A 27,222-nucleotide genomic window follows, 5' to 3' on the forward strand; every position below is an offset into this window, starting at 1 on the left:
ACAGAGGATGAGATGGCTGGATGGCATCACTGACATGATGGACATGAGTCTGAGTGAACTCCGGGAGATGGTGATGGACAGGGAGGCCTGGTGTGCTGCAGTTCTTGGGGTCGCAAAGAGTCGGACAGAACTGAGCGACTGAACTGAACTGATAGTACACTTCAGGATCATCCTAGTTGTTGCATATATATCAGTAATTTGTTTCTTTTTATTGCTACATGGTATCCATGAAATGGATATATCACAATTTGTTCAGCTTATTGAGAGGGATGTTGAGGGATCTGCAGAGTCACCTTTCGAGTCATGTATAGGGGGCCATGTTAGTGGTTTTCAGTTATTACATACAAAACTGTCATGAATAACTACGAACAGGTTTTTGTGTATGCGTACTTTCTCATTTCTTGGGAATAAATGATATGGAATGCAATTACTGGTATATTTTGTTTAGTTTTTCAGGAAACCAGCAAGCTATTTTCTAGCATTGCCTGTATCATCTTACATTTCCACCAGCAATGGATGAAAGATCCAGTTTCACTTTACCAGCATTTTAGTATAATCTCACTTTAATTTGATTACATCTGCAAGAACCCTATTCCCAAATGAGGTCACTTTTATAGGAATGGGAGCTGGAATTTGAACATATCTTTTTGTAGGATACAATTCAACCCATAATACCTGTTTCTACTTCCTTGAGTCATAGCAGGTCTGTCATCAAAGTTTTGCTTTATGAAAAGACCCTTGCATGGGATCAGAGATGCTATTGACTGTTGAGTTTTGCCTCCAGAGATGGATGAGAAAGTTTATGTCTTTTGAAGGGACCTTGCTGAGTCTTTCTGAACTCTGTTCAGACCTCCAAAAATTCAGAGACTTGATAATAATAAATATTCTCAAGATGTACAATGTCATTGTTGTCTCCTTACCCTCTTTTCCCATGAGAGTCCTTTCCCACTTGCTCCAGTACTGACAAAGGAAAGGAAAAAAATGGAAGAAAAACTTGATTATAAAGTTCTTGAGGGAAAGGACACCATCTTAGTTACTTGTGTACCTTTCAGGATATCAGTTGAAAAAGGTGCTCAGTAAATGTTTGTTGGATGGATAAGTAGATGAGATGGGAGAGGCTAGGATGCCTGCACAGAAGTTGGGGAAGAGAGTCAAGGTTGGCTTTACATGTGGCCTTCTCCTGACCTCCCCGCTTTCCAAACACATAACCTTTCATTCATGGGATCCTAATATCTGGATCAGGTTAACTACATTCTTTTGCCCATAGCTGAACATCTGTTCCGTTCCATTGCTACTTACGTATGTATGCCTCTGATTTCCAAATGGAGAAGTCTCTGAGGAGGTAGCATTTGACCTTCTGTTCTGTGCAGCACCCTAAGCTCCGGAAGGCAGAATTGTATAGGTGTCAAGAGAGCAGAATTAGGCAGGAGGGAATTTGATCCTTGGCCCACCATTTACCATCTGTGTGGCTTTGACCTATTACTTATTCCTCTTAGCCTCTCTTACCTGTAAATTGGGTATAAGATATTTATGTGAGCTTATCTTGAAGTAGAATGCATATACAGAATTGTGCACAGATTATAATTTCACAGCTCCATACATTTTCACAAAATGGCATGCTTCACATTACCAAGAATACAAGAAGCCCCGTCTTATATAGTCATGTCCAACACTCTGTACAGTCCATGGAATTCTCAGGCCAGAATATTGGAGTGGGTAGCCTTTCCCTTCTCCAGGGGATCTTCCCCACTCAGGGATTGAACCCAGGTCTCCCACATTGCAGGCAGATTCTTTACCAGCTGAGCCACAAGGGAAGCCCTCTTAGGCACTGTCTCAGCCCAAAGTAATTCCTATCCCAATTTCTAATTTTATTTTTCCTGGTTTTGAACTCTTCATAGATGAAAATATAGGGCATATCTTTTGTGTTTGGTTTCTTTTGCTGATTGTCATGCTTATGAGAGTTATCTATATTGTTTGGTATAGTTATTGTTTAATATACAAACATGCTACAATTTAATGACTCATTCCACTGTTGGTGGACATTTGGGTTGTTTCTAGTTTGGGGCTTTTATGAATGAAAATGCTCTGAAAAATTCTTACTTAAGTTTTTACATGGGCAGGGACATGTTCATTCAAGGGCAGGATTGGTAGGTATTAGGGTATGAATATATCTCAGCTATATAGAACCTGACTTACACTTTAATAAACATTTCGTGTTTTAACTGTGTTTTCTGGTAGCTCAGCTGGTAAAGAATCCGCCTGCAATGCAGGAGACCCCGATTGGATTTCTGGGTCAGGAAGATCCACTAGAGAAGGGATAGGCTACCCACTCCTATATTCTTGGGCTTCCCTGGTGGCTCAGTGATAAAGAAACCACCTGCAATGCGGCAGGCCTGGATTCTATGCTTGGGTTGGGAAGATCTCCTGGAGAAGGGAACGGCTATCCACTCCAGTATTCTGGCCTGGAGAATTCCATGGACTGTAATGGGGTCACAAAGAATTGGACACAACTGAGCAACTTTCACATTCTTTCATTTTAACTGTGTAGTGTAGTAAGAATTAAATTGGGTTAAGTAAGAATTAAATTAGAAACATTTAATGTGGTCTTTGGTAGATAGAAGGCCCTCAATATGTATTGTATTTAAAATGTAATGAAGGCTTCGTATTCCCTTAAGTCAAAGTGCCATAATGGACTTAAATATTTCCCTATTGCTTCTTCACCTTCATTATTATCATTGTTTTGTCACAATGAATGACTCTGTTTCTAGCCATTACATTCTTTTGAAAGATTTTCTGTTGGTAAATTGGATTCAACTGGATGAAAGACTATGTGATCATAAGAACCGTCACCCTGAAAAGGGCTCTGAAGCCTGCTGAGAAGGAGAAATCAAAGAGGCAAGAGTCTCAACTCAATCCCAATGACATATATAACTAAGGAAAACTTACTGTATAGTCCAGGAAACTACCCTATACCCTATGACGACCTGAATGGGAACATCTAAAACAGAGTGCATATATGTATATGGACAAGTGAATCACTTTACTGTACACCTGAAACTAACACAACATTGTAAATCAACTATATTTCAATAGTAAAAAAAAAAAAAAAAAGAAAGAAAAGAAGCAAGTCTCTCATACTATGGCCCAGGGGAGGGCTATGAATATAGATGGCTTATGGGTTTCATGAAAGAGTGTCTTGTAGCTAAAGTAGGGTAGGCTAGAATGGAGGCTGATGATTTTTATAAACGATGGTATGGTTTTTATCAACTCAATACTTAATTCCTTAGAAGATAAACTGGGTCATTAGAAAAACAGTGTTTAAAAACCTTTAATCAAGGAACTTCCCTGGTGCTCCAGTGGTTGAGAATCTGCCTGCCAAAGCAGGGGACTTGGGTTTCATCCTTGGTCCAGGAAGATTCCACCTGCTGTGGCTGGGCTACTACTGAGCCCATGTGCCGCAACAGCTGAGGCTCGCATGCTCTAGAACCCATGCTCCGCAACAAGAGAAATCGCCTCAGCGAGAAGCCCCTTCACTGCAACTAGAGAGTTGCTCTTTGCAACTAGAGAAACTCGTGCAGCAACAAAGACCCAGTGCATGCTTGTGTGCTAAGTCCTTTCAGTTGAGTCCAACTCTTTGTAACCCTATGGACTATTGCTTACCAGCCTCCACTGTCCATGGGATTCTCCAGGCAAGTACACTGGAGCGGGTAGACCCAGTGCAGCAGCTCCTCATCCCCCCAAAAAGTTAAAAAACAAAACAAAACCCTTAAATCAGAAAGGAGAGAGAAATCACAGGTGCAAAGATTTACTTTATTTATTCATTGTTCCCCCAACATTAGCATGATTAAAGCCAAAGAGGGGGAAGGGGATGAGGTGGGGAGATGGGTCAGAGGATTGCAATAGGGGTTGATCTGTGGAAACAGGGCCTGAGGAGGGGTGAGGGGCTGGGACCGAATCAGCACAGGTGACTGGGGAGCCTGCAGACCTCTCGCTCTAACATTCATTCTTATTGAAGCTCTTGACGAGGGCGGTGGGCAGGCTCTTGTGGCTGACCTCACACGCATAGGCGTTATGGCTCTGGTACTCTGAGCTGGACAGTGTCAGGGTGCTGCTGAGGCTGTAGGTGCTTTTCTTGCTGTCCTGGTCTGTGAAGCTGTTCTGGAAGTTGCTGTTCTGGGTAACCCCATCCACTTTCCACTTGACATTGATATCTTTGGGGTAGAAATCATTCACCAAGCACACGACAGAGACAGTTCCGGTCCTCAGCTGTTCCTCAGATGGTTTGAAGAGGAAGACGGATGGCTGAGCATCAGACCCTGAGGAAGGAAGAACAGAGAAGGGTGTTTAAGTAACAGTGAAGTTCTCTACTGGGGTGCACTGTCTGGGGGTGACCTTGGAAATGCAAGAGACAGATGTGCAGAGAGCCGCACGCTCTTTTTGTAGTATCCAGAGGCCACCCAGGGAAGTCAGGAAGCAAACTCACAATTGCCATGATTTTGAGTTTTTCTGTGGCCCCCTACTCCTTAAGAAAGCTCTGAATTTTTTGTACTCTTTGCAGCCATTCTAAGGCTGCAAAATAGTATGAATTTTAGAAAAAAATGAAGTGAAATATCCCATGAAGATACTCCTCTGTGGGTCAATCCTTGATAGCTTTAAACATTCTCTCCTGCATTAAGATATTAAAAAATTAGCATATTTGATATAGAAATTCTTGTAAGTTCTTATACCCTCCAGGGGATCGTCCCAACCTAGGGATCAAACCCAGGTCTCCCACATTGCAGGCAGATTCTTTACTGGCTAAGCCATCAGGGAAGCCCTATCAACTTTTTAATGGAATTTAAAAATTCATTAAAAGATTTTTTTAAAGCCCTAAACAATTTCAGAACAGTTTAAAATACTTAAATAGTTTGAGAAGTTTGAAAAGAGTTTTAAGTCTTCTGACCTTTTGCTTTCTTTCCTTCATCTGTGTTCCCTGCCTCCTACAAGGGAACCTAGTGCAAGAGGCCAAGAAACAAAACCACTTCATCAGACCCTCTTGGAGTTTAGAAGTGAGAAGAGATCTAACAAGATCACTTCCCCCTTGCCTTTTCTAGTCCTGAGCAGTGAGGTCAGGCTGTCTTCCACTTCCTGGGCTTCCTTTGGCCGTGTTGGGGTCAGACCCACCCTTCATGGGTGAGCCCTAAACTCTGAGTCTGGGTCCAAGCGTGCGCGTGTGAACCGCTTCACCCTCTGTGATCAGGCCAGCAACTCTCCCACTCCTTGCAAAAGGCCTCAAAGGGAGACCCCCAGCCCTGGCCTTATGACTGTCACCATATGGGGCAAGTCTCAGGCAGACTCGTAGGGTCAACTGTAATTTCAGCCACCTGCCCAGGAGAAACTGATGCGCTTCACTTCTGAGCAGCTGTCAGATGGCCTGCTAGAAATCCCCTTGGTGGGCCTTTGAGTTCTTAAATGGGAGAGCATGAATTAAATAACAAATAAAGAATCCTTTGCTGGGAGAAGTCACAGATCAGTGAACAGATTTTATAAAGCTATAAACCTCCATGTTAACCAAGCAGTTCAATATCAGATACTGAATTTTTAATGTTTTGATATTCTCCTTTCTTTTTATCCTTCATATTAATTTTTTTCAGAGAATTTTATAAAATAGCCTATGCAGTAAAATAAGATGAATTCTAGAAAAAAGGGAGATGAAATATTCTATGAAGATACTCCTATTTGGGTCAATTCTTAATGGCTTTAAACATTCTATCCTGCATTAAAATATTAAACAATTATCATATTTGACATGGAAATTCTTGTAAGACCTTGTATTAACTTTTTAATAGAGTTTAAAATTAATTGAAAGATTTTTAAAAGGCTCTAAATTATTTTAGAACAGTTTAAAATACTTACATAGTTTAAACAGTTTGAAAAGAGTTTTAAAAAGTCCCTAAAATAGTCCTGTCAGGTTGTCTGCAAACCAAAAATCATCTTTTTCAAGTATCACTTTTGAAATTAGCCAGAGTAAACAACAACGACAATAACAAATTTTAAAATAATTTTAAAGGGTAAAACACCCAGATTAAAAATTTTCTATCATGGAATGAGGGGGTTGGAAAATACTTTTCTATTTTTTATAAAAGATGCCATTGAGTTTTTATCAATGGCATTTATATACATTTAGATATTTTGAACACCTGAAATATAATCTTACTGAAGCCATTACATTTCTGAAAATTAAAAACATCACAAATTTATCTAATTTTTTTCCAGCAAATACCTATAATGATATTTACTTTGAACTTTTAACTTAGTAAGTTAACTGATCAAAACCTGAATGGCTAGTCTTCAGTTAGATTTTTGCTGGTGTGAGTTTTGCCCTAAAAGAGTTATATGTATATACAGAGATTTACATATATATATAAATATATAATGTTAACTTTTATATATATTTCATTTTGATCGAACATTTATTACATAAATATATTTGATGAGAGGATATTGAAATAATTATCAGTTCGGTTCAGTTCAGTTCAGTCGCTCAGTGGTGTCCGACTCTTTGTGACCCCATGAATAGATCACTGAAAAAATAACTAAGTTCTTTATAGTCCCCCACTGGAAATTTTTATTAAGCAGATACAATAATATAAAATTTATTTTTGTAATTGCTGATAAAAATCAAGCTTCTCTCTATTTTCCCCATGTTAGCTCGCATCCATCACATTTCTGTTCTCTACTGTTAGCGACATGATTTGTATCACTGTGTCAGGAAATCGGGCCATAACACAGCTGAATGGGCGATCACAGGGCTGGCCATGCCTTTCGCGGCCTTTAGCGGCCAGATGCGCGGCCACTGGAGCCCAGGGGCCTGGCCGCCAGTGTCCTTCAATTACCAAAGAAGACCGCCCCGAAGTTTAAAGACAACCGCGAGGTCTGCAGACCACGGTAGCAGGGCCACGGCCTCCATAGCGGTACAAAGACACCACCAAGTAATAACAAAAGCCATACGCAGTAAAATATCTCCTATCTTTTTAACATCCGTGAGCATCTAAAAAGTGCAATTATTTTATTTTCCTTCACTTGAACAAATTTCTTCAAAGCTGAGCTTTTAGGAACAACCCTCTTTCCTTCATTTATAAGAGGAGATGTATTTATACATTTTCACTATAGTCTAATACAGAAATTTGTTTTTTTTTTTTAAAGAGTAATCTGTCAAGGCATAGAACCCCTATAGCATTTCCGAATATTGACAGTTTATTACTCATTTTAGACTCTAAAAATAACCCAGCTGCTGATTCTTGATCAAGCAGAAACTTTAACATAGATAAGTATGTTTTTCTAATGTCTTACTGATTTTTTAGTGCATTCCGTTAATTTTTATTAGTATAAAATAATTTGTCAGACAGAGAAAGAGGACAAACACATTTCTCTATTTTTCTGTTTTGTACATCTAGCAAAAATCAGTATAATATTTGGCAAATCTCAATGAAAATTAATTCACTTTGGCTCTTTAGACCTGCAAAGATTCCTTTTTAAGGCGATATTTGAAAAATTTTTAATATCGTATCCCAGGGACATTCTACAAATCTTAAGATGTAAAAAATTTAAGTCTCTGTTATGATTTTTAAAAGCTAAACATCTTTATCTTTGAAAAAGTGTCCTTTTTCATCGACACTTATTTTTTTCCCCTTTGAGTCATTTGGTTTAGATTAAATTAATCTTTTGTGTCTACAAATCCAGTTTGGAGCTGAGTTTAACTTTTCAAACTAATAATAAATCTGAAATACTCTCATTTACCCATCTCCACAAAACTCATACTTAAGCCTCTAAAAGTTCATACTGGCATTTAGACCCCCATCTCAGAAGATAATAGAGAAAAAATTATTTACGTCTAATCTCCAGATGTGTCCCTTGGCCAAAGATGATCCACAGATTTAACTTACTTTGCTCTCAACAAAAACTGCTTTTTGCTGCTAATCTCTTTCAATGGTCAAATACAGAGAAAATCTGGCCATTTAGGTGCCACATCAACTAACTAGCTCTTTGCTCTTCCTTGAGACAAACTGATTTCCAGCCCCTGACTCATCTGATTTTTCAGAAGAATCCCATTCTCTTCAAAACTGACCTCAACTCGTATCCCAAGCATTAAAACCCCCAAATTTCACAGCTCTATAAGAAAAAGGAATTGAAAAGTGCACTTACGTTTGATTTCCACCTTGGTCCCACCGCCGAATGCATATCACAGTGACGTTCCTGACATACCCCCTTAACGAAAACCTCCTTCTGAAGCCAATTACAGGAAAAAGCCCAATCCACAGAAAAATCCGGTCATTTCTCCCCCTTTCTGTCCACAAACCTACTTTCCTTACAAATTCAATGATTTGGCTGTCTGTTCAGCTTAAAAATTGACTATCTTCTGATTTTCTGTCTTTCGCTTTTTGGGACACCAGGCATGGCTCATGTAACCAAAATGTCACAAACTTGCGCAACTGATACAACAGGACAAAAGTCTCACAAACAATTGAACAAAAATTTACTCACGTTTGATCTCCACTCTGGTCCCTGGGCCGAAAGTGAACCATGGTGATTCCCCCTTTCTGCTTGTACAAATACCTACCCTGAAGGGGCATCAAGCCCCCTTCCCCAATCACATTAAAATTAATCTTAAATTTACCATCAGCTAGCCTCCTATGGAAGAATTTCCCTTTCCCTCCTCTGTATCTAACCTGGGAATGAAATTTGTTTTAGCCCTGACACCGAATTAATGAAAACAGGCAAAAAGGAACAAAAAGTAAACCAATTAGACAGAAACAGCAAAGGATCGGCTGAAAACAATACTTACTTTTGATCTCTAGCTTGGTTCCTTGGCCAAAACTATTAACACAACAGTTCTTCTTAACCTTGTTCCTATACAAAAACCCTTTCACTTCCTGACCATTGAGCAAAGCTCTGTTTCAGAACAGACCACTCCCCAATACATTTCTGAAACTATCACTCAGGCAAGTTATTCTCACCCAGAGACTGACTGGTTCTTCATAGAAAATGTGCAATCAGTTTTCCTGTTTGATTATGGATGGATTGTAGCTTTGTCTCCTAAAATTGATTACAGTGGAAGAAAGGGGAGCAATGTCTTTTCTTTCTACTGTACTATTGTAGATTATTTGATTTTAAAAAATTATGGGAATATATTCATTTTTTGATTTTCAGAAACACTAAGGCTGTACCAATTTTGATAGTTTGATATCGTTAAGTAGAATTCTCCATTCTCCAGTCATGTGCAATTGTAAATATAATTTTTAAATGATATATACATGTTTAATTTTTCTTTGTCATTCAAATACTGTTTTAATAATCTTTAAATTAAGAGTGCAAAAAAGGTAGTTTCCCATTCTGTATAGAAGATATTGTTTTATCAATGTAGGACATGTGGGCGTGATGTGGGGGCTGAAAAATGTATATTCCTAAGTGAGTAAATGGGAGATTGAAAGTGAAGCAGGTAAGTAAATGACTATTAAAAGCAGAATTTGCTACTAATAAGAGATGCTTATTATAAGAACTGTTGTGCAAAAGCTAGTTTTTTTTGACCACACACAGTAGGATCAATGGGAACGGTTATTGTGATGTTTGCTGTAACATCACATGGATCACTGAAAAGTGGCTGAGAACCTTAATGGTTTATCACGTGGTTTATCATTTGAAGGCAAAGGATGTCTTAGAAGCATCTGTGAGGACCTACCATTCTACAGAGTGTCCAGGATGGGCCTTGATAAGATTGATTTACTAAGGAAAAATAGAGTCAATAAACCAGTCTGAGGGGCTCTTAGATTTATGCATGAGTGATGGAAACAGAAAATTTAGGCGAGCGTTCCAAAAAACTCATCACTAAAGTTGCTTCATGGGGTTGCAAAGAGTTGGAAACGACTGAGTGACTGAACTGAACTGAACTGAAAGCTGCTTTCCATGTGGCTGACAACAAAGTCAGATTCTTAGAATAAATTCTCAACTGCTCATGGTGTGTGTGTGTGCTCAGTTGCTCAGTCGTGTTTGACTCTTTGCACCCCTATAGACTGTAGCCCACCAGGCTCCTCTGTCCTAGGGAGATAAAGAAAAAATGAAAGAGAGAAAGACGAAATACACGTGTATAAGTCATCCTGAAAACTGTTGAGAAGCTTTCTGATCAGTGTTCTCAGGTCTAGCATTTCAAGAAACACCTTTTTTTTTTTTTTAATTTGACACAGTAACCAGTCTATTTGAAAGGTCTGTCTCCCATCAGTACCATACAGAAAATCACCCAACATGTCAGAGATGCAGTGACAAAATTTTGCAAAGTTTGAGGACTGAGGGCTTCCCTACCTGGCTCCTGAATGTTTGAGTCTGATAATCCATGCAGAATTCTGTGGTTCAAAATTTTTTCCAGCTCATCATTCACAGTAAAGTCCAAAGTAGGTGTGGTTCTTTTGGCTTCAGCTTGATTCCTTCCTCCTTAGGATCATACTGTCTGTCCTCTGTAATTGACTTAAGCTGATATTTCAAAAGGTGAGAAGGAAATTCTTGAGCCACATTCAGTGGTGATCAGAACCTGATTAACTGCTGTTCTCTGGGCTAGAGTGCCATAAATGGACATCTGACTTGAATCCCCAAGGGGCAAGGATGACCCCCTCATTTGGCCGGAAGGAGGGAGACAGAGGCGGTCACTTGAGAACTCACTGCTTCTTTGCTACTTTGGGGCTGTGTCTATTTCCATCCATTTCTGAAGAAAGACATGCTGAGAAAAGCAAAGTCCTTTGCCCAACCACGTGCAAACACGTAAACTGTACTCCTGACCCGAAAGTCTGGTCCCGCTCTGGAAAATGTAGACACTCATCTTGTTTCCGGGGCTTTTCAGGTGGCGCTAGTGGTAAAGGATCTGACTGCTGGTGCAGGAGATGCAAGAGACTCAGGTTCAGTCCCTGGGGCAGGAAGATGCCCTGAAAGAGGAAATGACAACCCACTCCAGTATTCTTGCCTGGGAAATTCAATGGACGAGGAGCCAGGCAGGCCACAGCCCGTAGAGTTGCAAAGAGTCAGACACCACTGAGTGCCTGAACGTGCACACAAACACACATATCTTGTTTCCACGAAGATATGAAGGCTGCAGGTGTTTTTTTCTTTTTTACTTTCTAGAGTGAAAAAGAAAACAGTAGCAACATACCAGGGCTTATGAACCCTTGGAGAAGCTCTGACAATGAGATTTACATATTGAATGTTGTGGTTTCCAGTTGGTTTTACACTAGTGATGAACCTTTCAAGCTCTACCCTGGAGTTCCCCAGGCCCTTGTCTGTCTACTTGGCACGCAACCCTGTGTCCTCCTCAATCTACTGCACAGAAACCCATCGCGGACAACTACTGTGATTGAGCTAGCTCTGCGTGCAGCCATGGAGTCCCTGAATTCAGGTGTGGTTCCTCGCATTTTTGCCTTTGTTGTCAAAATCCTCAAATCCTTCATGAACACTCTACTCTGCTTTCTGCTGACTCAGGACCACTCGTGAGAGGCCCCTCCCACCCCTCTGACCACTCTCCGCTTCTTCCTCTTCCCAGTCTTGCTCATCTTGACTAAGAACCTGGGCTCTGGATCTTTTCTACCCACCCACCCACATTACCCCCTTCCCTTGATATGTATGTCGTGCTTCCAATTCAAAGGGATTTCAATCTCACTCTACTTTCCAATTCCGCACCCCGCCCCGTGCCCCCCTGCCCCCCGCCCCGCCACTCTGTTCAGCTCCAGGGGTCAGTTAAGCTGCTTACCACACAACCTAATATTTTGCTGCTGTTGTCTCTGCCCTGTTCTTCCTGTACTTGTGGGTTTCTTTCTTTCTTTTTTTCTGATTGTAGCACAAAACTTGTGGATTTCAGTTCCTTGATCAAGGATTGACCCCGGGGCCCTTGGCAATGAGAATGTGGAGTCCTAACCACTGGAATGCCAGGGAATTTGCTTTGGGTTTATTTCTTTAAAAAATCATTTTTGCAATTTAGGTTTAAAAAATTTTTTGTATTTATTTATTTAAAACTTATTTATTTATTTGGCTGCTCCGGGTCTTAGTCAAGGCACACAAAATCTTCTTCATTACAGCCTGCCCATCTTTAGTTGCAGCAAGCCGGATCTTAAGTTGCAGCATGTGGGATCTAGTTCCTTGACCAGGGATGGAACCCAAGTCCCCTGCATTGGGAGCATGGATTCTTAGCCCCTGGGCCACCAGGGAAGTTTCATGATTTTGTTATTAAACAAGGGGGAGTATTGTGATTGAATGCGTGAGTTTAATCTCTCTTCTTAAACTAGATTTTTCTTAAATTGGCTCCTTTGGTTTCTAAGTGGGGTTAAACTAGGCTTGTTCTTGGCTCTTACTTCCATGTTGCTGTTCAGTTGCTCAGTCATGTCCAACTCTTTGCGACCCCACGCACTGCATGCCAGGCTTCCCTGTCCTTCACCATCTCCTGGAGCTTGTTCAAACTCATGTCCGTTGGATCAGTGATGGCATCCAACCATCTCATCCTCTGTCGTCTCCTTCTCCTGCCTTCAGTCTTTCCCAGCATCAGGGTCTTTTCAAATGAGTTAGTTCTTCACATCAGGTGGCCAAAGTATTGGAGCTTCAGCTTCAGCATGAGTCTTTCCAGTGAATATTCAGGGTTGATTTCCTTTAGGATTGATTGGTTTGATCTCCTTGCAGTCCAAGGGACTCTCAAGAGTCTTCTTCAAATCACAGTTCAAAAGTATCAATTCTTCAGCGCTCAGCCTTTTATATGGTCCAATCTCATATCCATACATGACTACTGGAAAAACCATAGCTTTGCTAGACGAAACTTTGTCAGCAAAGTATTGTCTCTGTTTTATAATGTGCTGTCTAGGTTTGTCATAGCTTTTTGTCCAAGGAGTATCTTTTAATTTCATGGCTTCAGCCATCATCTGCAGTGATTTTAGGGCCCAAGAAAATGAAGTCTGTCACTGCTTCCATTGTTTCCCCGTCATTTTGCCATGAAGTGATGGGACCAGATGTAGGGTTGTCCAGTGAGGGACTTCCCTAATATTTGGAAACCCAAAGAGAAGTCTTCAATATTATCCATGGGTCATACATGTGCATGCATGCTCAGTCGTGTCCGACTCTTTGCAACCCCATGGACTGTAGCTCACCAGGCTCCTCTGCCCATGGAATTTTGCAGGCGAGAATACTGGAGTGGGTTGCCATTTCCTTCTCCAGGGGATCTTCCCAATGCAGGGATCAAACCCACGTCTCTTGTGGCTCCTGCATTGGTAGGTCGGTTCCTCACCACTGAGCCTTTCTGCAGGATAATATATGGACAGAGGTGAGAACCATAGGATCACCTAGTGAGGTGCTCCAGACAGGTAGGAAGATCAACATCCTTCCCCCTAAGTTTCCTACCCAAGTCTGAGGACCACATGGTTAGGCAGTCTCTATCTCCAATAGAAGACGTGCTCTGGCTTTGGGGAAACCATGTGGGAATTTTCCATTTCTGGCATCCACTTCCCTTATTAGCATATCCCCAAGCATGTGAATATTGTACTTTAGACTCTAATTTCTTGCTTTAAACAACTTCTGTTTGAACTGTCTACAGTGACTTCTTTTTGCTGCATGAATCCTTGTGTGCGTGTGTGCATGCCTGCTCAGCAGCTCAGTCGTGTCTGACTCTTCTGTGACCCCATGTAGCCTGCCAGGCTCCTCAGTCCATGGAATTCTCCAGGCAAGAATACTGGAGTGGGTTGCCATTTCTTCCTCCAGGGGATCTTCCCGACCCAGGGATCGAACCCACATTTCCTTCATTGGCAGGAGGATTCTTTACCGCTGAGCCACCTGGGAAGCCCAAACCAGGCTCCTCAGGGTAAATCATCTCTGTTTATGTTAAATCAGGAGTGACCCAGCCATGTCTGTGCTGCTGGTGCTGTGGAGGAAGAAAGAGGGTTAGAGTGTATTGAGGAGCCTCCTGCCCCTTCTGCCAAAACCTTCCAGTGACTTTCAAAGTGGAGAGGCATCCGAGAGTATTTGCGCATTGTTTTCAACAGATGGAGGAACTAGGAGGAGTAGCTGGGGCGGCCCAACCTCACCCATCTGCTTCCTTGGATGGTTTATGTTCGTGTGTGTGACACTGTGGGAGGTAAACCGTGATCCTGCTGACAGTAGTAAGCTGCAATATCATCAGCCTTCAGGCTGCTGATGGTGAGGGTGAAATCTATCCCAAATCCACTGCCACTGAACTGGGATGGGAACCAGGAGGGCGACCTGGATACTGCATAGATGAGGAGCTTAGGAGCTTTCCTTGGTTTCTGTTGATACCAGGCTAATTTAGTGTCAGTGTTCTGACTGGCCTGGCAAGTGATGGAGACTTTGTCTGCTAGAGATGCAGATAGGGAGGATGGAGACTGGGTCACCTGGATGTCAACTTGGCACCTGCGATTGGAAACATAAAAACATATATCCACAGGATTAACCAAGTTATAAGAGGACTTTCCTGAAGGGCCAGGTAGTACTGACCACACTGGGCTGCACAAATCCCCAGTGCTCTCCCTCCTTTCCTGGGAGCCAGAGCAGCAGGAGACCAAGGAGCGGCCCAGGGGCCCTCATGTTCACTGTGTGTTCTAACTGGGACAGACTCCTGCCCAGGCTGTGATCAGACTATAAGAAAGTGTCTGGGGTAGTGGGCTGAGCTCTGGGGACATGCAAATCAGCAGGGGAGGGGCAGGGCTGGTCGATGCTGCAGGGCTGGTTGAGCTCAGTAACAGCACAGATGCAATGAGTTCCCAGCATCCCATGTCAGACCAGAGCAACACAAAGTAGCCTGCAGAGGACATGTTTCTCCATGCAGGCCATAGGACACAATCAGCCTACCATGCTATGATTAAAATGTTTGATTTTGCTCCCTTCAGAGTTGAAAACATGCTTTTCATGCTATCTCTCCAACTAAGGCAGAGTCTTTCAGGTATGGCACGCACTGAAAACTTCAAACATTTTATAACTTTCTTCAAATGAGAACCTATGGACATTATGGAGGCCACTGGGGCCTTCTCTTTGATCCTCTGATGCTCTAAGTAAGATAAATTATTAGCAGTACAAGCAAGAAATGCTATGAAGTAGAAGAGCAATAAAAATGTGCACAGTAATGATTTGTAAAGAAAGCACCAGACACTGGGTATCTGTCATCACTAACCTCTCATCTCCAGCTAAGCATTTATGTATGGTCTGTCCCATTCTCTCCATCAAGACCAGCCAAGATCAGAAATTTTCTATCTGCACATTTGAGAAATATCAGCCATCTTCCTAATTTTATGTGGTCTTACTTTGACTGTGTGGATCACAACAAACTGTGGAAAATTCTTAAAGAGATGGGAATACGAGACTACCTTTACTTGCCTCCTGAGAAATTTGTATGCAGGTCAATAAGCAACAGTTAGAACCAGACATGGATCAACAGACTGGTTCCATACTGGGAAAGGAGTATGTCAAGACAGAATATTGCTTCTATGCAGAGTACATCATGTGAAATGCTGGGCTGGATGAAGCACAAACTGGAATCAAGGTTGCCAGGAGAAATATCAACAACCTCAGATATGCAGATGACACCACCCTTATGGCAGAAAGTGAAGAAGAACTAAAGAACCTCTTGATGAAAGTGAAAGAGGAGAGTGAAAAATTTGGCTTAAAACTCAACATTCAGAAGACAAAGATCATGGCATCTAGATGGGGAAATAGATGGGGAAACAATGGAAACAATGATAGACTTTATTTTCTTGGGGTCCAAAATGACTGCAGATGGTGGCTGCAGTCATGAAATTAAAAGACACTTGCTCCTTGGAAGAAAAGCTATGACCAATCTAGACAGCATATTAAAAAGCAGAGATATTACTTTGCTGAAAAATGTCCATCTAGTCAAAGCTATGGTTTTTCCAGTAGTCAAGTATGGATGTGAGAGTTGGACTATAAAGAAAGCTGAGCACTGAAGAACTGATGCTTTTGAACTGTGGTGTTGGAGAAGACTCTTGAGAGTCCCTTGGACTGCAAGCAGATCAAGCCAGTCAATTCTAAAGGAAATCAGTCCTGAATATTTATTAGAAGGACTGATGCTAAAGCTGAAATGCCATTCCTTTGGCTACTTGATGTAAAGAACTGACTCATTTGAAAAGACCCTGATGCTGGGAAAGATTGAACACAGGAGGAGAAGGGGACGACAGAGGATGAGATGGTTAGATGGCATCACTGACTCGATGGACATGAGTTTGAGCAGGCTCCAGGAGTTGACCTATGGACAGGGAAGCCTGGTGTGCTGCAGTCCATGAGGTCACAAAGCAATGGACATGACTGAGCGACTGAACAGATTACACATATTTATGCTAGATATTCCCGCATTCTACATGTTACTCCTCATGCTTTCTCTCCTGTCTTTCCCCAAGGTCTTCTTATTTAGAAGCTGAGGTCTTCCCTAGACCAAATGCCCATTTATACCCTCGCACCTATTAATACTATGTTACTTAAACTGCATATTGCACCATCCCTATAACAAAATCTTTTCAAGATCCTAAGAGACTCTTGGACTTAAGACATTAGAACCCAAGCGTGATGACGAAGCATTCACACAGGAAGATGAAGGTGGAAGACCCGTGTGGAATATGGAGTCCATAATATGGATAGAGCGTCTTAGAATCTTGCCTGGGAAACTCCATGGACAGAGGAGCCTGGTGGGCTACAGTCCATGAGGTTGCAAAGAGTTGGACACAACTGAGACTGAGCACATAAATTAATTTATGTTTTTAGGCTTCCTTCAGTTGGTTTGAAAAAGTACAGCTGATGTCAAGAAAATTTTACATTTAGGAATTTTTGCTGAATGGTATTGAGGAATCACAGTTTTAATTTGGTTGCCGAGCCTCTCATAGACCTCACATTTCCTGGAGTAGTGATACGATATTTTTGTCTCCTTCTTTCCATCATTCGTTATTTGTCTTCACAGCTCACTGCACACGTACTTTTGATGTCATGCTCTGATGCTTTGCCTAGGCTCCTGGAGCTCTAGGCAGGATGCTCAGGGCTCTATTAAAGGGGTTTCCTGATGATGGGGCCTGAGTGTCAGATGAGTGAACAGCAGCAAGATAATGCCACAGCCATAACTAACTCCTTATCTTCCTGGCCCTCTGGGTCTCAGGTGAGAGATTTAGGGAAGAAGTATCTTTATAAAATTAAAAGATGATTTTACCACGCAAAACGAGTAAATCATTTTACTTAAATGGTGTAATTAGTAATGATAAGGAGCAAACCCTACATTTTTTATATATATGCTTTAATATATGAATGATGCAATGTATAATCGCCATTCCATCATGACTGCAGGTGTCTCTGGGGACATCATGATGACCCAGTCTCAAAGTTCCTTGGCTGTGTCTGCAGGAGAGGAAGACCACCATCAACTGCAGGTCCAGCCAGAATCTTCTATACTTCAACCAGAAAACCTAGTTTGCCTGGTGCCAGCAGAAACTGTGGGCTTCCCCAGTGGCACAGTGGTAAAGACTATGCCTGCCATGTAAGAGCTTCAGGAGATGTGGGTTTGATCTCTGGGTCAGGAAGATCTCCTGGAGTCAGGTTAACAGACTTTTTTTTTCCCCCATCTTCTTCCTTTACAACCACTAGTACCTTGAGTAACTTAAGCTCTGAGTACTTCTAAGTAGCTCTAAGCACTAATGATTGTTCATCATTAGGTGGGTTATTATGAGATAATTGCTATAGGTGAATAAGCCCTTGCTACAATATTCAACATTTAGTAAATCTCTAAGACTTCATTGATCACTGAGGAAGGCTTTCTTAGCTCTCCTTGCTATTCTTTGGAACTCTGTATTCAAATGGGCATATCTTTCCTTTTCTCCTTTGTCTTTCGCTTCTCTTCTTTTCACAGCTATTTGTAAGGCCTCCTCAGACAAACTCTTTACTTTTTCTTTTCTTGGAGACGGTCTTAATCCTGTACAATGTCACAAACCTCCATCCATAGTTCTTCAAGCACTCTGTCTATCAGATCTAATTCCTTGAATCTATTTGTCACTTCCACTGTATAATTGTAAGGGATTTGATTTAGGTCATACGTGAATGGTCTCTGGATGCTTTTGAACGGTGGTGTTGGCGAAGACTCGTGAGAATCCCTTAGACTGCAAGGAGATCCAACCAGTCCATCCTAAAGGAGATCAGTCCTGGGTGTTCATTGGAAGGACTGATGCTAAAGTTGAAACTCCAATACTTTGGCCACCTCATGTGAAGAGTTGACTCATTGGAAAAGACCCTGATGCTGGGAGGGATTGGGGGCAGGAGGAGAAGGGGGCGACAGAGGATGAGATGGCTGGATGGCATCACCGACTCAACGGACATGAGTTTAAGTGAACTTCGGGAGTTGGTGATGGACAGGGAGGACTGGCGTGCTGTGATTCATGGGGTCGCACAGAGTCGGATACGACTGAGCGACTGAACTGGCTGAACTGAACTGACTGGTCTAGTGATTTTTCCTACTTTCTTCAATTTAAGTCTGAATTTGTCAATAAGGAGTTCATGATCTGAGCCACAGTTAGCTCCCAGTCTTGTTTTTGCTGACTGTATAGAGTTTCTCCATCTTTGGCTGCAAGGAATATAATCGATCTGATTTCGGTGTTGACCATCTGGTGATGTCCATGCATAGTTTTCTCTTGTGTTGTTGGAAGAGGGTGTTTGCTATGACCAGAGCATTCTCTTGGCAAAACTCTATTACCCTGCTTCATTCTGTACTCTAAGGCCAAATTTGCCTGTTATTCCAGGTACTTCTTGACTTTCTACTTTTGCATTCCAGTCCCCTATAATGAAAAGGACATCTTTTGTGGTTGTTAGTTTTAGAAGGTCTTGTAGGTCTTCATAGAACCATTCAACTTCAGCTTCTTCAGCATTACTGATTGAGGCATAGACTTCCATTAATGTGATACTGAATGGTTTGCCTTGGAAATGAACAGAGATCATTCTGTTGTTTTTGAGATTGCATCCAAGTACTGCATTTTGGACTCTTTTGTTGACTATGATGGCTTCTCCATTTCTTCTGAGGGATTCTTACCTGCAGTAGTAGATATAATGGTCACCTGAGTTAAATTCACCCATTCCAGTCCATTTTAGTTCGCTGATTCCTAAAATATTGATGTTCACTCTTGCTATCTCCTGTTTGACCACTTCCAATTTGCCTTGATTCATGGACATAACATTCCAGGTTCTTATGCAATATTGCTCTTTACAGCATCGGACTTTACTTCCATCACCAGTCATATCCACAACCGGATATTGTTTTTGCTTTGGTTCCATCTCTTCACTCTTTCTGGAGTTATTTCTCCACTGATCTCCAGTAGCATATTGGGTGCCTACCGACCTGGGGAGTTTATCTTTCTGTGTCCTATCTTTTGCCTTTTCATACTGTTCATGGGGTTCTCAAGGCAAGAATACTGAAGTGGTTTGCCATTCCCTTCTACAGTGGACCATGTTTTGTCAGAACTCACCACCATGACCTGTCTGTCTTGGGTGGCCCTACACGGCATGGCTCATAGTTTCATTGAGTTCCAAGGCTGTGGTCCATGTGATCAGATTAGTTTTCTGTGATTGTGGTTTTCAGTCTGTCTGCCCTCTGATGGAGAAGGATAAGAGGCTTATGGAAGCTTCCTGATGGAGAAAAAGATACACCCATTTGAATGCAGAGTTCCAAAGAATAGCAAGAAGAGATAAGAAAGCCTTTCTCAGTGATCAATGCAAAGAAATAGAGAAAAACAATAGAATAGGAAAGACTAGAGATCTCGTCAAGAAAATTAGAGATGCCAGGGAACATTTCATGCAAACATGGGCTCAATAAAGGACAGAAATAGTATGGACCTAACAGAAGCAGAAGATATTAAGAAGAGGTGGCAAGAATACACAGAAGAACTGTACAAAAGAGATCTTCATGACCCAAATAATCATGATGGTATGATTACTCACCTAGAGCCAGACATCCTGGAATGCAAAGCCAACTGGGCCTTAGGAAGCATCACTATGAACAAAGCTAGTGATGGTGATGGAATTCCAGTTGACTGGAATTTCAAATCCTAAAAGATGGTGCTGTGAAAGTGCTGCACTAAATATGCCAACAAATTTGGAAACCTCAGCAGTGGTCACAAGACTGGAAAAGGTCAGTTTTCATTCCAGTCCCAAAGAAAGGCAATGCCAAAGAATGCTCAAACTATGGCACAACTGCACTCATCTCACATGCTAGCAAAGTAATGCTCAAAATTCTCCAAGCCAGGCTTCAGCAATACATGAACCGTGAACTCCCTGATGTTCAAGCTGGATTTAAAAAAGGCAAAGGAACCTTTGGTCAATTGCCAACATTCGTTGGATCATCAAAAAAGCAAGAGAGTTCTAGAAAAACTTCTATTTCTGCTTTATTGCCTATGCCAAAGCCTTTGACTGTGTGGATCACCACAAACTGTGGAAAATTCTTCAAGATATGGGAATAACAAACCACCTGACCTTCTTGAGAAATCTGTATGCAGGTCCAGAAGCAACAGTTAGAACTAGATATGTAACAACAGACTGGTTCCAAATAGGGAAAGGAGTATGTTAAGGCTGTATATTGCTACCCTGCTTATTTAATGTATATGCAGTGTACATCATGAGAAATGCCGGGCTGGTTGAAGCACAAGCTGGAATCAAGATTGCTGGGAGAAATATCAATAACCTCAGACATGCAGATGGCACCATCCTTATGGCAGAAAGCAAAGTAGAACTAAAGAGCCTCTTGATGAAAGTAAAAGAGGAGAGTGAAAAAGTTGGCTTAAAACTCAACATTCAAAAAACAAAGATCATGGTATCTAGATGGGGAAATAGATGGGGAAACAGTGGAAACAGTGACAGACTTTATTTGCTTGGATCAGTACAAAATCACTGCAGATGGCGACTGCAGCCATGAAATTAAAAGACACTTGCTCCTTGGAAGAAAAGATATGACCAACCTAGATAGCATATTAAAAAGCAGAGACATTACTTTGCCAACAAAGTTATCTAGTCAAAGCTATGGTTTTTCCAGTAGTAATGTATAGATGTGAGAGTTGAACTATAAAGAAAGCTGAGCACCAAAGAATTGATGGTTTTGAACTGTGGTGTTGGAGAAGACTCTTGAGAGTCCCTTGGATTGCAAGGAGATCCAACTAGTCCATCCTAAAGAAAATCAGTCCTGAATATTCAATGGAGGAACTGATGCTGAAGCTGAAACTCCAATACTTTGGCTACCTGATATGAAGAGCTGACTCATTGGAAAAGACCCTGATGCTGGGAAAGACTAAGGGTGGGAGGAGAAGGGGACGACAGAGAATGAGATGGTTGGATGGCATCACCGACTTGATGGACATGAGTGTGAGTAAACTCCAGGAGTTGGTGATAAACAGGGAGGCCTGGCTTGCTGCAATCCTTGGGGTCGCAAAGAGTCAGACACAACTGAATGACTTAACTGACTGAAGACTTCCTTAAATGGCGATTGGCCATGTAGTTATTATTTGTGTATATTATTGTTAGTAGTAGTAGTATTAGAAAAATATCAGTAGTAGAAATAGTCATATTTCCTTGAATTTGTAATAGTAGTAGAAATAGTCATATTCCTTAAATATGGGTTCTTTTTGTTGGTCTAGATATCTGTCTGTAAAAATACTTCTCAGAGTGCTTTTCAGAGAAGAGATTCAAAGACTGTGCCATGATGGAACTCTGCATAATGTTCTGTGGCAGCTTGGACGGGAGGGGTGTTTGGGGGAGAATGGATACATGTATATGTATGGCTGAGTTTCTTCGCTGTTCACCTGAAACTATCACAGCACTGTTAATTGGTTATTCCCCAATCCAAAATAAAAACTTAAAAAAATAAGTTACAAGGATATATTGCGCAATACAGGGGAAATAGCCAATATTTTATAACAACTATAAATGAATGTAGAGCTTCCCTGGTGGTTCAGACTGTAAAGAATCTGCCTGCACAGCAGCAGACTCAGGTTCAATCTCTGTGTCTGGAAGACCCGTGGAGAAGGGCATGGCAACCCACTCCTGTATTCTTGCCTGGAGAATTTCATGGACAGAGGAGCCTGACGGGCTACAGTTCATGGGGTCACAAAGAATCAGACACGACTGAGAGACTTTCACATAAATGAATATAACTTAAAAAAATTGTGAATCTATGTTGTACACCAGAAACACATATTACACACACCTTATACAACTATACCTCAATAAAATAAAATAATAATAAACTTTTTACACACTGTGAAAAAACCGTGTTGTGGACAAACTCCTCTGCAGGCTTGAAATGGAAATCTCTTTTTAGAATAAATTAAATAGAAGTTGGAGGGTTTTGTGTTGTCCAGAAAGGAAGCTTTCAAAGGACTGAAGTCCCTTGCAAGGATTATCCTTGCACCCTGCAAACCCTTCCTCAAAGTAAACCCTGCAGCGCTGAACAGACCACATGGCACAGTGCAGCTGCTGTAACCACCAACCCTCAGCATATAGCTGGCCTGGGAGGACTGTTTATGTCCGGGGCTGTAACAGTGTGGGAGGAAGCACATAAGACTGCTGGCAGTAATACATGGCAGCATCATCAGCCTCTACCTGGCTGATTGTGAAAACAAATTCTGTCCCAGATTGAGTCGCAGTGAACCTCTCTGGGACACCATTAAGACGATTATCAGCATCATAGATGAGAATCATAGGAGCCTGGCCAGGTTTCTGCTTATGCCAGCTTAAGTAATCACTAATGCTTTGATTGGCTCTGCAAGTGATGGAGATGCTCTCTCCTAGGGGTACAGCAATGTAGGCTGGAGTCTGGTAGAGCACAGCCTCCCCGCTGGCATCTGAGAAGGAAGCAAAACACAAAGTCACCATGGTTAACAAATCCCATGCACTTGCCTCCCAGCAGAGCTTAGCTGCACTGGGGTCTCCAAGAAGGGATTGGGGGTCAGAGATCCACACAGACCCTGGGCAGGATTTCCCAGTTAGCAGGGAAGAATTCCCATCATCTCTGGGGGGTATCCCCTGCATTCCCCTTCTTACCTGGGAGCCAGAAGAACAGAAGGCAGGAGAGTTGAGTCAGGACACCCATGTTTCATCCAGGTCCTGCCTGAGGTTCTTTTTTCTTGCCCAGAATCACTTAGCAGCCTATTTATGAGGATTCTGAAGAGCAGAAACGGACTCTGGAGAAAGCATGCAAATCATGAAGGGCTAAGCAGTTTTGTCCTTGCAGCTGCAGAGCCAGCGCTGCTGTGGGGCTCAGGGCCTCCTGGGTGCTCACATCATGGGCCCACATTCAGTCCCAGGGGCTTCTCTCTGGTATTTGTAAGATAAAATCCTCTCTGCATTTTGCGGTACTTATCTGTACTGAGGGTCTAAAATCTAATTACGAAAGGAAGGTCTTCTTGTAAAAATTTAGAAAGAAAAATAGTTATACAGATCTCTAAGACTTAAACTTTAATTTGAACCTAGTGTGTATTATATGAGCTATCAAGCTCTTGAGATGGGTGTGAAATATTGGTTCTAACTTGATAGATCCTTTTGAATCTTTTCTGCATTTCTCTAACACTTGCCTCATGATTTACAATAAGGAGAACGTACTGCTGTGACTTTTTTGAGTTTGTTCCAGTAGTTTCTTCAGGCTTTTAATGCAGGGCCTTTGTAACATGTCACGTTTAGAAGCCTATTCCCTAGGGCCGTATTTTAAAATGGAGGATTTTATCTGTTCACGGGCCAAGAAATTAATTAATTTAGAGCAGCAGTCCACAACATTTTTGGCATCAGGGACTGGTTTCATGGAAGAATATTTTTCAATGGATGGGGGCGGGGGAATAGTTTCGGGTGACTCAAGTGCAGTAGGGTTTGCGCTCTTATGAGAATCCAGTGCCGCGCTGATCTGACAGGAGATGGACCTCAGGCAGTAAGGTGAGCAATGAGGAGCAGTTGTAAACATAGATGAGGCTTTGCTCGCTTGTCCATCCCCCCTCGCCTCCTGCTGTGTGGCCCAGTTCCTAACAGGCCTCGGACTGGTAGCATTCCATTGCCTGGGGTTTGGGGACCCCATATTTAGAGTGTCATGACCAGACAGTTTAATGACAATAACTAGAATAATGAAATAAAATAGATTAAAATGGAATAGAATGGAAAACGAATATGTGATATCATCTTATGGTAAGTCTGTTTTGTGGATTTTTAAAATACGTATTATACCTATGTCGTGTATATGTGTGCACTGTGCTGTGCTTGGTCGCTCAGTCGTGTCTGACTCTTTGCAACCCCATGGACTGTAGCCCGCCAGGTCCTCTGTCCATGGGGATTCTCCAGGCAAGAATACTGGAGAGGGTTGTCATGCCCTATTCCAGGGGATCTTCCCAATCCAGGGATAGAACCCAGGTCTCCCACAGTGCAGGTGGATTCTTTACCATCTGAGCCACCAGGGATGCCCATATATACGTGTGACTGTGATCTAAAAACTTAAGGGGCACTGGCTTAAGGATGCCTACTTTACCCAGTATAGATGTCTTGCCTCTCTAAGAACGCATTAGAGGCCCTGACAATGTGGAGATGTATGTGCAAATCAGTCTCTGGGAGGTGAATGGGCATCTTGCTTGGTTTTCTCCTAGCTAAGTGATAGAAGGAAACAGCTTTCATCCCCATTAGTATTGATCTTCAAGTTTTCTCCCCAAACCATCGTGGACTTTAGTTACCTCGAGTGATCTGTCATGTTCTATCACCTGGTTAACTGTTTAAGAATTTTAGAGCCAAGTATTAGAAACTATCTTTCTTCAGTACCTAGTGAATTAAAGTTTACAAAGCATTCAAGTGACTCAGGGAAAAAGAAATTTATCTGGCTAGAAAAATCTCTTTCTTCTAACTAAAGAGCTTATAGGCCCTATTTAAGGCAAAAGACAAGAAAACAGAATTTCATGCCTCAGGCAGTGAATGTGGTAACCAGTTGTTATAGACTGGTGACTATCACATTTTGAATAAATATACCAGATTAATCAAAGGATTTCTTAAGAGAAAAATTTCCTTGGAATAGTAGGAGAGAATGAACAAGGAATATTTTTATATTACTATATGATCTTTTTTCTGAATGGTTATAAATTCTCATATCAACTTTTTCTCATCATGTATTTGGCTGGCCATAGTCTTGAATCTACAGTTTAAAAGGAAATTCTGTGTTATAATGAGAACAAATCTACTCTTTTAATGTCTCAGTGTTCTGTACCTATGATTGACACTTTCCTGGGCTTTCATCAGAGATGATCACTGTATGTGGATGGGCCTAGAGTCTGTCATATAGTGAAGTAAGTCAGAAAGGAAAAGACAAATGTCATATATCAACGCATGTATATGGAATCTGGAAAACCAGGACTGGTGAACCTATTTGCAGGACAGAAATAGGGACACAGATGTCGAGTATGGACAGGTGGACACAGGGCCAGGGAAGGGGAGTATGGGATGACCTGAGAGCAGCATTGGCATATGTGCACTCCCATGTGTGAAACAGCTAGTGCGGAGCTGCTCTATAGCGCAGGGAACCCAGCTCAAAGTCCTGCGATGGCCCAGAGGGGTGGGATATCCGATGGAGGGGAGGGTGGTCCACGAGGGAGGGTGTATATGTATTCATATAGCTGATTCATTGGAAAAATACCCTGATGCTGGGAAAGGTCGAAGGCAGGAGGAGAAAGGGATGACAGGGGATGAGATGGTTGGATGGCATCACTGACTCTACGGACATGAATTTGAGCAAGCTCCACGAACTGGTGATGGACAAGGAAGCCCAGTGTGCTGCAGTCTATGGGGTCTCAAAGAGTCGGACCCGACTAAGCAACTGAACTTATAACTGACTCACTTCATTGTACAGCAGAAACGAGCACAACATTGTAAAGCAACTGTACTCCAATTTAAAAAAAAAGTGAAAAAAAAAAAAGGTCATTGTAGAAAATGGTGCTGGATCAGAACCCCTCAGGGGTATTTATTTTAAACTTTCTGCCTCTGGAGCTATGAGAGAATACATTTCTGTTGTTTCAGGTCTCTAAGTTTGTGATACTTGGTTATGGTAGGCCTCGGAAACTAATCACTCACTACCTAATATGGAAACTTCTATAGTGAAAAAATAAGAGTGGAAATAAGGCCGTATTTTCTTCTGTTGTAAATCAATTCTCTCTTTTTTTTTTTAAATTAATTTTTGGTTGTGTTGGATCTTCGTTGCTGCATATGGGCTTTCTCTAGTTGCCATGGGTGGGGGATGCTCTTCGTTGCAGTGTTTGAGTTTCTCATTGTGGTGGCTTCTCTTGGAGTTTCTCATTGTGGTGGCTTCTCTTGTTGAGGAGCACAGGATCTAGGCACACAGGCTTCAGGAGTTGTGGCTCATGGGCTTAACTGTCCTGGGGCCTGTGGAATCTTCCGGGACCAGGGATCACACCCATGCCCATGTCCCTTGTTTTGGCAGGCATATTTTTATCCACTGTACCACCAGAGAAGTCCCAAATCAACTCTTTAAAAGGCCACTTTTACAAAGTATTCTTTAGCTTGAATTTCAGATAGTATTGCTATTTTCTGTGAAATTAACATAAAGTTTTAAATTCTGATTGGTGTTTTATTTTACCATCTGTTGCCTTGAAATACACAGAAAAAGTAAATGCTTATAAAAATTATTTCTTTGTCAGAAAAAGCTTTCAAATTTTCTTATAGAGCCTGTACACAGAGAACATAACATCCCTAATTCTAAAAAAGAACCTCTGCCTCCTGCATGTTATCAGATAGTGTTGTTGGTGGAATCATTTGGGTGTGTTATCGTGGAGTTAGAATTTGTGGGGTGGAGAGTGTGATATGGTTGCATATTTTGTAGTCATTGTTGCTGTTCAGTTGCTCAGTCGTGTCTGACTCTGCAACCCCACAGACTGAAGCATGCCAGGCTTCCCTGTCCTCCACTGTCTCCCGGAGTTTACTCAAACTCATGTCGGTGATGCTATCTAACCATCTCATCCTCTGCCGCCCTCTTCTCCTTTTGCCTTCAGTCTTTCCTAGTATCAGGGTCTTTTCCAATGAGTCAGTGCTTCACATCAGGTGGCCAAAATATTGGAGCTTCAGCTTCAGTCCTTCCAATGAATATTCAGGATTGATTTCCCTTAGGATTGACTGGTTTGATTTTCTTGCTGTCCAAGGGACTCTCAAGAGTCTTTT

At 41.8% G+C, this 27,222-nt stretch overlaps 1 long non-coding RNA gene and 2 gene segments (V, D, J or C); 1 reads left to right on the plus strand and 2 right to left on the minus strand.

Annotated features, from left to right (window-relative positions):
• Positions 1–3,789: 3,789 nt before the first annotated feature.
• Positions 3,790–27,222, minus strand: part of LOC101110577 (immunoglobulin kappa light chain-like) — a 34,921-nt gene continuing 11,488 nt past the window's right edge. The window contains 2 exon segments of the V gene segment in view: positions 3,790–4,316; positions 8,185–8,222. Coding sequence covers positions 3,994–4,316; positions 8,185–8,222 — 361 coding nt within the window.
• The window catches only part of LOC121819041 (uncharacterized), a 43,656-nt gene continuing 27,709 nt past the window's right edge, over positions 11,276–27,222 (plus strand). The window contains exon 1 of the long non-coding RNA XR_006059173.2: positions 11,276–11,416. This is a non-coding gene — a long non-coding RNA (uncharacterized LOC121819041). The remainder of the gene's footprint in view (positions 11,417–27,222) is intronic.
• LOC132659399 (immunoglobulin kappa variable 3-11-like) lies at positions 22,537–23,158 on the minus strand. The segment is given in 2 exon segments: positions 22,537–22,874; positions 23,074–23,158. Coding segments are annotated over 2 exon segments (372 nt in total).

Source organism: Ovis aries, chromosome 3 (genome assembly GCF_016772045.2).
Source record: "Ovis aries strain OAR_USU_Benz2616 breed Rambouillet chromosome 3, ARS-UI_Ramb_v3.0, whole genome shotgun sequence".
Lineage (NCBI taxonomy): Eukaryota > Metazoa > Chordata > Mammalia > Artiodactyla > Bovidae > Ovis > Ovis aries.